At 24.6% G+C, this 13,820-nt stretch overlaps 4 protein-coding genes across 4 annotated transcripts in view; all 4 read right to left on the reverse strand. All coding sequences in view use genetic code 6, as the record gives it.

The window, feature by feature from the left end:
* Nucleotides 1–2,286, reverse strand: part of TTHERM_00855430 (E1-E2 ATPase family protein) — a gene marked incomplete at both ends in the record, with an annotated part of 2,778 nt that extends 492 nt beyond the window's left edge. The window contains one exon of the mRNA XM_001014510.3: nucleotides 1–2,286. This exon is cut by the window's left edge and continues 492 nt beyond it. Coding sequence (XP_001014510.3) covers nucleotides 1–2,286 — 2,286 coding nt within the window.
* An 877-nt stretch (nucleotides 2,287–3,163) lies between these two features.
* Nucleotides 3,164–6,049, reverse strand: TTHERM_00856430 (E1-E2 ATPase family protein; the record flags this gene model as incomplete). The annotated part of the gene is made up of 1 exon (XM_001014511.3): nucleotides 3,164–6,049. The coding sequence occupies one exon, from the start codon at nucleotides 6,047–6,049 to the stop codon at nucleotides 3,164–3,166; it is 2,886 nt and encodes a 961-aa protein (XP_001014511.1).
* Nucleotides 6,050–7,134: 1,085 nt separating this feature from the next.
* On the reverse strand, nucleotides 7,135–9,603 carry TTHERM_00856440 (E1-E2 ATPase family protein; the record flags this gene model as incomplete). Its single annotated transcript, XM_001014512.2, has 1 exon — nucleotides 7,135–9,603. The coding sequence occupies one exon, from the start codon at nucleotides 9,601–9,603 to the stop codon at nucleotides 7,135–7,137; it is 2,469 nt and encodes an 822-aa protein (XP_001014512.2).
* Nucleotides 9,604–10,870: 1,267 nt separating this feature from the next.
* On the reverse strand, nucleotides 10,871–13,153 carry TTHERM_000856441 (kinase domain protein, putative; the record flags this gene model as incomplete). Its single annotated transcript, XM_012797340.1, has 15 exons — nucleotides 10,871–10,949; nucleotides 11,009–11,089; nucleotides 11,147–11,239; nucleotides 11,287–11,376; nucleotides 11,533–11,622; nucleotides 11,673–11,762; nucleotides 11,817–11,906; nucleotides 11,959–12,048; nucleotides 12,106–12,195; nucleotides 12,254–12,334; nucleotides 12,382–12,495; nucleotides 12,551–12,603; nucleotides 12,680–12,714; nucleotides 12,770–12,853; nucleotides 12,904–13,153. 15 exons carry the CDS (start codon nucleotides 13,151–13,153, stop codon nucleotides 10,871–10,873), a joined length of 1,410 nt encoding a protein of 469 aa, XP_012652794.1.
* Nucleotides 13,154–13,820: the final 667 nt, after the last annotated feature.

A 13,820-nucleotide genomic window follows, 5' to 3' on the forward strand; every position in this document is an offset into this window, starting at 1 on the left:
GAGAGGAATTTAGAAAATAGCAAAAGCAAAAATACAAGCAAATTCAACAAATACTAGACTTAGAGATTTTATGATAGTTTTTTTTAAATTTATCATGAAGTAACGAGATTCAAGTATCATGTGCATTACTGAATCAAATCTATCATCCAAAACTATAGCGCTTGAAGCTTCCTGCGCTACTTAAGTACCTTTTTTGAACATAGATAGAGATATATCTGATCTTTTTAAAGCAGGAGCATCATTTGTACCATCTCCAACTGCTAATACAACTTCATAGTTTGACTAAAGGTTTTTTACAATTTAAAATTTTTAGGCTGGAGTGACTCTATAAAATACAAGGTTTGGTTTATTGATATAGAGCTTTTCTTTCAATTTTAGCATTTAGTCTCCACCAATTAGAATACTTTCTGTTTTATTAATTGCATCCTGAATAGAAAGACTAGGATCTTTTTCCATTAAATCTGAAGTTGATTCAACATTTTAAGGTAAAATATTAATTGCACGAGCAGTATATTGAGCTGAATATTGTTAATCTCCTGTCTGCAATATTGTTCTGATACCAATTTACTTAGCAAATTCTACTACTGATTTGGCTTCTGGTTTTATTTAATCTTTTAAACTAAAAAGTCCTTAGAATGTCAGTTTTTCAACAGAAAAAGGTAAATCTGTTCTATCAGCAAATTTAAAGACATGTCCTTTAGGAAATTAGCTTGCTGGAAGATGTAATTTAGCGAAACCTAAAACTCTTTCGCTTTTTTTACCTAGTTATTCCAAACAATTTAAAACATTTTCTTTAAAAGCGCTATCAATTTCTAATTTAGAATTATTTTTCATGTAGAATTAGCAAAGTGAGATAATTTTTTCTGCAGCACCTTCGATGTAAACAGCATAGTGACTATCTTCTGCTTCTTCTTCAACAATAGAAAATTAGTATTTGTTAATTGAGTTAAGTTCTAACTTAGCTGCTTTTCCTTCTATATTTTTGGCCTACTGAATGCTCTTTTTAAAGTTATCAACGTTCTTTATACTATGTAAAAATCTTAAAAGAGCTTAGTCACTTACTCCACCAAGCATTTTACATGTAGAATAATCGACATTATTTTGATCTCCTTCTAAAACGAATTTTGCATTACAAGACAATGCAGCATTTTTATATAGATTTTAGAAATCTTAATCATCAGGGTTGAAATTTTCGCCTTCATCAAAATTATTCTCAGCTGTTTTAAACAAATTTTAACCATAGAAAAGATGGGAAATAGTAAGTTAATTCATAGTAATAGTCCCTGTCTTATCAGCAAGGATGCAAGTTACTTTCTAAGCATTAACAAGCGTTTCTTTTTATTTCACTAATATATTTTGTTGCATTAAATTTAATAAAGACTAGTCTAATAAAACTTTATATTTAGTGGGAAGAGTGAAAGGAATGAAAGCAACAACCAATCCAACAATAGCATTTAAAGTAAGAGAAAGAGAAAAAGAACTAAAAATGAATAAGTGTAACATTAACAATGAACCTAAAATGAGTCCTATCAAGACCAGTAGCTAAGCTATTTTTTTTATCTACTATTCTTAACCTTCTGGTTAATATTCGACACATAGAGAAGAAATTTGTCCAAGAATAGTTCTACTTCCAACTGCAATAACAACACATTTACCACTTCCACTTACACATTTAGTGCCTTTTAAAACAACATTTTTGGATTCAATTATGTTCTGGTTAGATGATCCTGCTAAGCGTTCTATAGGCTCAGATTCTCCAGTTAAAGATGAGAGATCAACTTTCATTTAATCAGCTTGTAGTAATCTTCCATCAGCAGGGATATTTTATCCTTCTTCAATCAAAAGTATATCTCCAACAGCAATTTCTCTTGAGAAAATTTCAACTCTATCATTATCTCTGATGACTGTATATTAAGGTTGATATCTATTCTTGATAATTGCTTTAGTATTTTCATTATTTCTTTCAACATTCACTGAAATAGCACTAGTTATGAAAATAGCGATCATTATGACTAAACTAGAGTATAAATTAGTTATCTCATCAGAAAGACACATATAGTTGTAAAAAGAGAGCAAAGTGCATCCCCACAAAACTAAGCTTTATAAATTGAGTTAGTGTTTAAAAAAAAGTGCTAAATAAGACCTGGCTTCATCTTATTCATCTTAATTTTATCCAAATAGTTAGATATTTTCTTGAACTTTCTTAATCGTCAATCCCTTTTCTAAATCAGTCTTGAACCTAGATTTCAATTCCTCTAAAGGAATGATGTGGCTATCTGAATTCATTGTAGCTATATTAATTAAATTTAAAATTTTAAAGTTATGTGTCTCTAATCTGTAAAAAATGATCTAACAAGTATAAAATTTATTTCAATCTATCTATCTATTTATAAATCTTTTTAATTTTCTTCTATTTATTAAGATACAGTAAGTTTTATTGATTTGTAATTATTTATTTCTAAAAAATGTTTATATTATATTATAGATAATTTTTTTTAATTAAAATTTTTCTTATCTACTCATATTATAGAAGCTCAAATCATCTACACACCTACAATCTGATCTAAATTAAAAACGTCAAATCTAGTTCAAACAATATTAATTATAATTATATTCTACTTTGTATGATTATGATTATGGATGCCTTCATTCATTCATTTGTTGTTTCTTTCTTTCTTTCTTTTTTGTAGCCATAATAGTAAAATAATCAAGTACTCAAAAATTCTTCTTATTATCAACCAAATATTAAAGTTAAATTTCTTTCTATTATTGTAAACATAAAGGATTAAATGTCTAATATATTTCATTCTAAAATCAAAAAAGATATTTTCCTAATTAAAAATAACAGTAATTTAAGGTATAGATTATTTTATCTTAAGTCTTATATAATATATTAAGAGATAATTCACTAATAGAGATATTTTTAATCAAATAATTAATAATTGTTCATTACCTTAATTTTATAATATTAAAATTCATTAGTAGATTAGGTTGACCTTTACTTAATTCTACCTTAATTTAGAGTTTTACCATAATATAAATTAAATATTAAATTTTTATGAATAATTAAAAATTATGATTTTATTTTAACATCTAAGAAACGAATAAAAAAATATGAAAAACATAAGTTTGATTGATAATATTTGATAATTTTAATATGAAGTCAAAATATTAAATTAAAAGAAATAAAAACCAAAATAACTGAACTAAAAAATGATATTTAAGCCCAATAATATGCCTGAGTTGAGTAGCAACTACTAAGGTTGGTGTTGCAAGTTCCCCATTTCACACTTGGAACCCATTTTTTTGTTTAAGGATCGCATTACAGAAGTACTTATCTTAAATCATAGTGTCTCTATTTTTAGCTTAACCAGTCTATTTCAAATTTAATTTATTCTGTCTACATTTAATTCTCAAAACAGTTTCTGGATATTTTCTCGAGATTTTCATTATAAAACACTTCTTAGCCTGTTATTTGTTTATTTTAGAAAGCTGGTGGCTGATACCCTTTTATGTTTGCAAGGCCAAACACAGAACTGAATCCAAATGACTAAAAGGTGTAAATATAACTAACAAAACCTACTATCAAAGATGCAATAACTTTAACTGAGAATAAAGAAGAAATAAATGTTTCCTTGCATACAGGTTCTACCTTTTAGTAAATCTTTTTTAAGTTGCTGCCAGATGGCTTAGGATTCAAAGAAATAAATGTTGGGATGACATCTGTCAAGATTTAAATTAGTAAAATACTAAATGAGGAGAGAGGGAGAGGAATTTAGAAAATAGCAAAAGCAAAAATACAAGCAAATTCAACAAATACTAGACTTAGAGATTTTATGATAGTTTTTTTTAAATTTAGCATGAAGTAACGAGATTCAAGTATCATGTGCATTACTGAATCAAATCTATCATCCAAAACTATAGCATTTGAAGCTTCATGCGCTATTTAAGTACCTTTTTTGTACATAGATAGAGATATATCTGATCTTTTTAAAGCAGGAGCATCGTTCGTACCATCTCCAACTGCTAATACTACTTCATTGTTTGACTAAAGATTTTTTACAATTTAAAATTTTTATTCTGGAGTGGCTCTATAAAATACAAGGTTTTGTTTATTGATATAGAGCTTTTCTTTCAATTTTAACACTTAGTCTCCACCAATTAGAATACTTTCTGTTTTATTAATTGCATCCTCAATAGAAAGATTAGGATCTTTTTCAATCAAATCTGAAGTTGATTCAATATTTGAAGGTAAAATATTAATTGCGCGAGCAGTATATTGAGCCGTTAATTGCGAGTCTCCTGTCTGCATTATTGTTCTGATACCAATTTATTTAGCAAATTCTACTACAGATTTGGCTTCTGGTTTTATTTAATCTTTTAAACTAAAAAGTCCTTGGAACGTCAGTTATTCAGCAGAAAAAGGTAAATCTGTTGTATCAAATTCAAAGACGTAACCTTTTGGGAATTAACTTGCTAGAAGATGTAATTTGGCGAAACCTAAAGCCCTTTCATTTTTTTTATCTAATTGTTTCAAACAATTTAAAACATTTTCTTTAAAAGAGCTATCAATTTCTAATTTAGAATTATTTTTCATGTAGAATTAGCAAAGTGAGATAATTTTTTCTGCACCACCTTCGAAGTAAACAGCATAGTGACTATCTTCTGCTTCTTCTTCAACAATAGAAAATTAAAATTTGTTAATTGAGTTAAATTCTAACTTAGCTGCTTTTCCTTCTATATGTTTGGCATACTGAATATTCTTTTTAAAGTTATCAACGTTCTTTACTCCATGTAAAAATCTTAAAAGAACTTAGTCACTTAGTCCACCAAGCATTTTGCATGTAGAATAATCGACATTATTTTGATCTCCTTCTAAAACGAAAGATGCATTACAAGATAAGGAAGCACTTTTATAGAGATTTTAGAAATCTTAGTCATCAGGATTAAAATTTTCGGCCTCATCAAAATGATTCTCTGCTGTTTTAAACAAATTTTAACCATAAAAAAGATGAGAAATAACTTGTTAATTCATAGTAATAGTTCCTGTCTTATCTGCAAGAATACAAGTGGCTTTCTAAGCCTTAACAAGCGTTTCTTTTTACTTCACTAATATATTTTGTTGCAATAAACTTAATAAAGACTAGTCTTATAAAACTTTGTATTTAGTGGGAAGAGTGAAAGGAATGAAAGCAACAAGCAATCCAACAATAGCATTTAAAGTTTGAGAAAGAGAAAAAGAACTAAAAATGAACAAGTGTAGCATTAACAATGAGCCTAAAATGAGTCCTATCAAGACCAGTAGCTGAGCTATTTTTTTTATCTACTATTCTTAGTCTTCTGGTTCATATTCGACACTTAGAGAACAAATTTGCCCAAGAATAGTTCTACTTCCAACCGCAATAACAACACATTTACCAAATCCTCTAACACATTTAGTGCCTTTTAAAACAACATTTTTAGATTCAATTATGTTCTGATTAGATTCATCTGCTAAGCGTTGAATAGGCTCAGATTCTCCAGTTAAAGCTGAGTGATCAACTCTCATTTAATCAGCTCTTAATAATCTTCCATCAACAGGGATATTTTATCCTTATTCAATAAAAAGTATATCTCCAACAGCAATTTCTCTTGAGAAAACTTCAACTCTAACATTATCTCTGACCACAGTATATTAAGGTTGATATCTGTTCTTGATAATTGCTTAAGTATTTTCATTATTTCTTTCAACATTCACAGAAATAGCGCTGGTTATGAAAATAGCGATCATTATTACTAAACCAGAGTATAAATTAGTTATCTCATCAGACAAACACATATAGTTGTAAAATGAGAGCAAAGCACTTCCCCATAAAACAAAGCTTTATAAATTGAGTTAGTGTTTAAAAAAAAGTGTCAAATAAGAACTGGCTTCATCTTATTCATCTTAATTTTATCCAAATAGTTAGATATTTTCTTGAACTTACTTAATTGTCAATCCCTCTTCTAAATCAGTCTTGAACCTAGATTTCAATTCCTCTAAAGGAATGATGTGACTATCTGAATTCATTACAGCTATATTGATTAAATTAAAAATTTTAAAGTTAAGTATTTCTAATCTGTAAAAAATGATTTTACAAGTATAAAATTTATTTCAATCTATTTATTTTTCTACTAATCTTTTTAGTTTTCTTTTATTTATTAAGATATAGTAAGTTTTATTGATTTGTAATTATTTATTTTAAAAAAATATATATCATATATTATAGATAAATTTTTTTTTTTAATTAAAATTTTTCTTATCTACAAAAATAATAAAAGCTCAATCATCTACACAACTACAATCTGATCTCAATTAAAATCGTCAAATCTAGTTCAATCAATATGAATTAATTATAATAATATTCTATTTTGCATGATTATGGATGCAATCATCCATTCATCCTTTCTCTTTTAGCCATTACAGTAAATAATCAGATACACAAAAATTCTTCTAATTACCAACCTAATATTAATTTTAAATTTCTTTCTATTATTGTAAGCATAAAGGATTAAATCTCAAATTGATTTCATTCTAATATCAATAAAGAAATTTTTCTAATTAAAAATAATAGTAATTTTACAGGATAAATTATTTAATCTTAAGTCTAATATTATATATTAAGAGATAATTCACTAAAGGGAATTTCATATGTTTAATCAAATAATTTATAATGGGCAATTTTCCAATAAAAATTTTAAAATATGTTAAATATTTTAGCTTATATAAATAAATATCATCTCCATTTATTATTTAAATATATTTATTTAAACAATATCATAGCATATATTCATAAAAGGCTTGCTTATTTTAATTATGAATAATAGAGATAAAATATGAATTCGTTTTCTAATCCATTAATTATAAAAAAAAAAATTTATAAAAGGTTAAATTAAAAATTTAAATAAACAATAAATAAAGAATAATATAAAATTTATTTCTGGAATAACTAAGAAATCTAATGTTTGTTTTTTTATATTAAAATATTATAAAATAGACATTAAAAATTATCAAAAATTTATTTATTTATTTATTATAATAGGGTTTTAGTATACAAAATTTATTTGAAAATAGGTTAATTGTTTGATTGATAGGTTGTAGTTTGATTAAGTATTTCAATCGTTGATAGTGATTTTAGTATATTTTTATCTCATGATGAGTAGATAGTCAAATAAAAAGAAAACTAGATACATGATAAAACAGGATTAGAGAATAGGGATATCGAAAACAGCAATAAGCATGAAGCAGAGTATTTTAATTGCAGTTGACACAAAGTAGCATTTTTTGAAACTTTCTATGCTATTAGAGTGTTTTTTAAGCATTTATATAAGCTTAATCACTTGATTTAGATTACTATCATTTAAAATAATGTCATATCTGCTTTTTACATATTGGTCTTGGGTATTACCATATATGACACTGAGGTTTGAGTAATACTGAATCATTTACTGTCTTGAAACGTAGATATTGAAGGCACCAATGTTTTCTAAAATATTTTTTGTTTCGTAGCTAATTTGGGAAAATATTAAGAGTTTCTTACTTTGTATGATTTCTTTTAGTTTTTTAATATTATTTACTAAATAATCTATAACCTCTTTGTTGTCAATTACTAGCACTTCGCTTTCTTAGATGGAGTTTTCTAAACTTAATCCATTTTCTTATAACTCTAAATTATTTAAAACTCCACCTGATATTAATCCGCTCTTAATGAGCAGATCTTTTATTTAGCCATTAATTTAGGTGTTAGTTAAAACAGCTAATTTTATGTTTTATTGTTTCAATTTTTCTATGTCTTGTGAAATGCCTTAAGCTATTTCTTCCTTTTGCGATATCATTCCACAGAAAATAAAATCCTTCAAAGCAAATGGCAAATCGTATGAGTCTAACTATATATTTGAACCTCTTGGGAAAAAAATTTTACTAAGAGGGAGCATCGCAACTCCAATCACAGAGCTATCTGTTTTGCAATATTGTTTTTATTGACTATGAATTCTTTGCATCTGATAAAAGTCTAATTTGACTTTGTTGCCATTAACAAATAAGTATGAGCAATACGCTATAATATCTTCTACATTGCCTTTAATATAAGCAGTGTAAAAGCTATCATTTGTTTCTTCTTCAACAACTACAATTTATCCTCTAGCAAAAATTCTATTTCTGTTCTTAGCAATAGATCCATCTTTATTTTAAACTATTCTAAATAACTTCTAATGAAGAGCAACATCGCAGATATTTTGCAAAAATTTAAGCTGACCTACTTCCAAGCCACTAATACTGCCTTGTATAAGGCATTGATCATAGTTAATTTTATTAAATTTTGAGTATTCGTCAATATCAAAAGTTGCATTACAAGTTACAAGCAATCCTTTTAAAAGAGCTTAAAAATTTAAATCAGTGACATCGTAGTCCTTTAAATAGCTTCTTCCAGCATACCAAATGTGATTAACTTGCAGAGCATGATTAGATAGAGTTTTAATGTCTAGGAGAATTTAAACGTTTCTTCTAACACTCCTAAACTAATGATAAATCTGCTTAACCAAAATATTTTATCGATAGAGACTTTTAACAATTTAAAACTAATATGAGAAAGCAACTAAGAATAAATTAATAGGATAATTAGTAAGAAATACGCATATCATAATTGAAAAACACTCATAAATGTCCATGCTTTTATATTAGTAGGAAAATTAAAAGAAGAGAATAGAAATAATAAAAGCAAATAGAATGTAAATCTTCAACTTTTTTATAAAGTTCATATTATAAGATAAATCTTCATCTTCTTCTTGAATAAAGTAATTTGCAAACGAGCCTAGCATTGTCCTCAGACCAGTTTTTACAACAACTCCTTTTGCGCATCCAGAAGAGCAAATACAATATTTAAATAAAATGTTCGAGCTTTCTATATAATTTTGTTATAGATTTTGTTAATTATTTTTTTTTACAGGACTTCCTTCACCAGTCAAACAGCTTTAATCTGACTCTATGCTGTCATATTCTACAACTCTGATGTCTGCAGGAATGATTTATCCTTCATTGATAAAAATTATATCTCCCTCAACTAAATCACTCCCGCAAACCCTCAGCACTTTTCCCTCTCTTACAACCTTGAATTTTTCATTGGATTACTATGTAATCATAGACTTTAGCGATTCCAAAAACTACTTCTATACTAAGATAAAGATACTCCCCATTAAGATAGTTAAAAGATTGAATAAACCAAGATATAAAATAAATAAAGCCTCGAGCTTAACTTTATAAACACAAAACAAAGCAACGCAACATATCCAGCAAGGTATCTGGTACCTGCTAAACATTTCTTTAATAAGAACTTTTATTTTAGACTGTTTTTCAGATATTTAAATTTCATTCTTACCTGCTAACTCTAATAATCTCATAGCTCTATAATTACTAATTCCATTATTTAAATCAGTTTGCAGCCTTGAAATAAGAACCTCAAGAGGTAAAGAATGAACTGTATAGTTATTTATTTACGTTACGCCTATCTCAAATATGTCTTAATAGTTTATTTGTTGATCTTACTTTAAAATAGGCAGTTATTTCTGCTTTTCCGCTCCTTCTGTCATTATTGCTAATTAATAAATTAATAAATATATCAATCAATAGCTCTCGCTTTATTTGTTAATTTGCTTCAATTTAACAAAATGTAATATTAATTACATGAATAGAAAATTTATGATAGAAGAGCACTATCAATCAAAAAGAAAGTATTTGGATTCTATTTAATTATATTAAAACTGTAATATAGGCATTTAACTTCAAAATAGACATATTTTAAATCCCCAAAACCTCTTATTCTATTTATTTCCCTATTTCTTCTGATCAAAATCCTTAAAATATTCCAATTATTATCACTATTTATTCATACTAAATTGAAATACAAGATTCTCGTCTCATCGTATTTACATAGCCAAAATTACTTTTACATTATTATTAATGATAATAAATGACGTCATAATCTACATTTATCACATTTACAGTCACTTCCAATTATTTAAACTAGAATTATCTTAAACCATTATTTCTAAAATTATTTTCCATTTTTATTAGAAAAAATAAATAAATAACTAAATATAAGAAGTAGACATATAGATAAATAAATTAATATATAATAAATACTTTAATTATATATTTATACTTCAATACAAAATGTAAAGCTCTAATCAACCTTGAATTTAATATTATTTATGTATCTAATATTGATATTAATTATATTGAAAAAAGTTTAAAAATAAATCTTGTAAAAAAATACTTTCTTTAAAGTAAAATTAAATCTTACTTTTATGTATGTATATATATATCTTCTTATTAAAATTCAAATAAGTTTATTTAATAAATTTTTAAATTATAAATAATAATCTAAAATTATAACTACATAGCCTATTTTGAATCAATAAATTTCCTCTTAAATATAAACTTCTATTTGGAATAGCGAGTTAATAGATAGAAGTTTGCACTTATAAAAAAATTCTTATTTATTTTAAAAATATTTTTAAAATTGATAAATGTTAATTAATAAAATTTTTATTTATCAAAAAATAAAATTTTATAACAAAATATTTTTTTTTAGAAAATTTAATTGAAAAGATTAAAGATATAATATTAATAAAAAGACCTAAAGGAATTACAGTTAATTTAATTAAGGAAAGTATTATTAAAATATTTATAATCTAATATGCATCTAAATATTTGCTCAAATTTTTACTCGTGTTTTTTTTACATTAATATAATTAAAGCAATTACTGAATTTGCTTATTTTTAAATTTTGTTTATTTAAAGTATGTTTGTTTAAATATTCCAGTTAGAAGTATTTATCATTATAAAATTATTCATTCATTATCTAATAAAATTAACTAATCTTAATGCTTTCCTTATATGATTAATTGTCTTAGCTTAAACTAAGCTGTTGGTCCTAATTTTCAAATTGTTAAATTGAAAAAAAATAAAACAGTTAAAATTAAGTTATTTTACAGCAATTAAAGCTATTTTAGGTTTGACATCTTCCGAATTTTTCTCCCAATAAATTAATCCAAACAACTGAAGAAGCAATTACTATAATAATTTAAAGCTTTGGTAAGTAAGTATTTAAAAATGAAAAATAAAATTTACAATAAATTAATTGAGAGATTGTTAATATTTTAGCAATTTATTATTCCATCAAGAAGCTTAAGCACTCCTTCTGTTTATATGCTTTCGTTTCCTCTTAAAAAATATATTTTAATAATCTTTTATTACCAATTATTGATTACAGTAAATTTAAATTCAAAGATTTTAGTAATTGGCACTTGCTCAAACCATCACCTAACATTCCAGCTATATCCTCATTTAATTCACAATTTCTTTTTTTATCAAATTTTTTATGATTTTTCATCAATAAATTTTATGTTAGAACAATTTATTTTAAATATTTTTAACAATTCAATCATCAAAATTGAATAAAATAAAATTTTTTTTGTAGAAATTCAAATTATTTCTAAAATTAATAAAAGATTTACTTTAAATTTAAAGACAAATATTGCAGATTTTAGCATTATGAAATATCATTAGCAATTTTTAAAATAGTATCTGGCATCATAATCAAGAAGCTTTTTAAAAGTAAATTTGAATAGTAAATATAAATAATTATATTATTTACTTAAATGAAAGAGTTAGCTAATACAGATAGCTAAATTAACTAAATTAACTAGAGATATCAGTCAAATCTTCATAGTTCAGTTCATTTTCTCTATTTATATTTATTTAAGATCTTTCAATCAAAAATAGCAAACAAATTTTTTACGATAAATGTAATTCTAACTTTGAAATTAAAGGGCACATCTGAATTTTTTAAAGTAATATTTGCAGTTCTTCACCTTAAATGTAGCAAAAGCTTATAAAGGATGAAATTAATTTTGGCAAGTAAATTATAAAACAATTTTTACTTCAAACTTAAAACCAAGCAAAATAAATTTTAGCAATAAGAAATTCCTTCTGCTAAACCTATTACGCCATCTTAACCTATCTGGCTTCCACTTATTTATTTGTTTTTTTTGTTTAACAAATTCAAACTTTTTGATAAAATATTTTACTCTAAATTAAGCTAAAAGTTTTGCAAATTAGAACATTTTCCTATGGTATTACCGATTTAAATAGCTCCTTCACCATCTACTCCACAAAATCTAATATTGTAAATAAATAAGACTAATTCAAATTTTTTTTAAAAATGAAAGTTTTTACATTAAATTTAAAATAAGAGTTGATATATTCTTGCATTCTGTTATACCTTTGCATAAACCTCTCATACTTAGTTTATAGCTACTATAATATTGATAAATGAAAGAAAAGTACATTATGATAAGTTATACTTATTTTTTATCTAAATGGTCATATTCAAACTAATTAGATTTGTACAGCTGCTTATTGATTGTTAAATTCCATTCCCTACATCGTTTCCAAACTCATATTTTAACTCAAAGTAGCTATAAATATATAAAAAAAATAAGAAAAATTTGATATTTCAAAAGCAAAATTAACTCTTTGAATGCATCTTTCAAATGTTTTACTTTGTTATTTTAATTTTGTTCTAGCTATTATGATTTTAAAGTAAAAAAGAAAAATTTAAATTTGAAATAATGCTGATAAATACAATTTAAAAATGTTTACATCTTAAAATCTATAAGACTACCTCATAGTTTCATCTTAAATATTAAAACAAATTAATTTAATTTATTTTGATTTAATATAAATAACTACATATATCAAATGTATACTCATTTATCAGAAACTTCTTAAAAATACTTTACGAAAGTATAAACTTAAATGGTAGATCTCCTTTCACTTAATTAAAATTTTAATTAAAATAGATTATTTTATAAGTAAAAATATACGTTAATTCTCATTTAGGGTACTTAAATTGTCTACAAAAGGAAAGTAAAATATTTAAATAGCACACAATTTTTTTTATTTAACATTTTAAGCTCTTAAAGTAAGACTATATTTTGAGTTTTCATAATATCTGGCGTTCTGAAAAACATTACCATCTTTTAACATTGTTTCAAGTAATTCTTGCAACTCTTCTTAAAATATACAACACTATTGGCTCAATTTACCATTAATATTAAAAATTATATCATTCATTTTTTTGCTTTTGTTTTATATTTATTTAGTATTTGTTAACTTGTTTGCAAATAAAATAAATTAAATCAAAATTTTAATTCAAATCAATAAACAAATTTTACATTTATATACTTAAAAAAAAAATCAAACAAACATATTATTAATAATTATTTATTTTAATATATTAAATTCAATGACAATACTAAGATTTTTGATAGTTTAAACAACCAAGAACAATAAACAAAAATATTTTTCAGATCTAAATAAAATTGTAAAATATTTTAAAAATATACTAAATCCTCATTTAAATCACGCTTAAAAAATTGGAGAAAATAAATAGAAAATAATTTTTGAATTTGCTTCTGATATCTTTATCGACTTAAGGAAACAAACACTGAAGAAAAATTAAGTTAAAGTATATTTAATTTAGGGGAATAATATCAATAAATTGTATCTTTCTAGACTTAAGGACATACTGAAGCAAATGAAAGATACTTATTTTTATCTTTCTAGGCATAGGAAAGTTAATGTTTATCTCACATAGGAAAATAAAATAATTAAAGGTTGTTAAAAAAAGTTTAATATCTTTTAAATATTTCAGTCACACTTATTTTCTATTTAAAAGTATGTTGTGTAGCTAGTTTAAATGATGGATTAATATTAATTTATGTTTTTAGAAATTTGAATA

The sequence above is a fragment of the Tetrahymena thermophila genome (genome assembly GCF_000189635.1).
Source record: "Tetrahymena thermophila SB210 genomic scaffold scf_8254663, whole genome shotgun sequence".
Lineage (NCBI taxonomy): Eukaryota > Ciliophora > Oligohymenophorea > Hymenostomatida > Tetrahymenidae > Tetrahymena > Tetrahymena thermophila.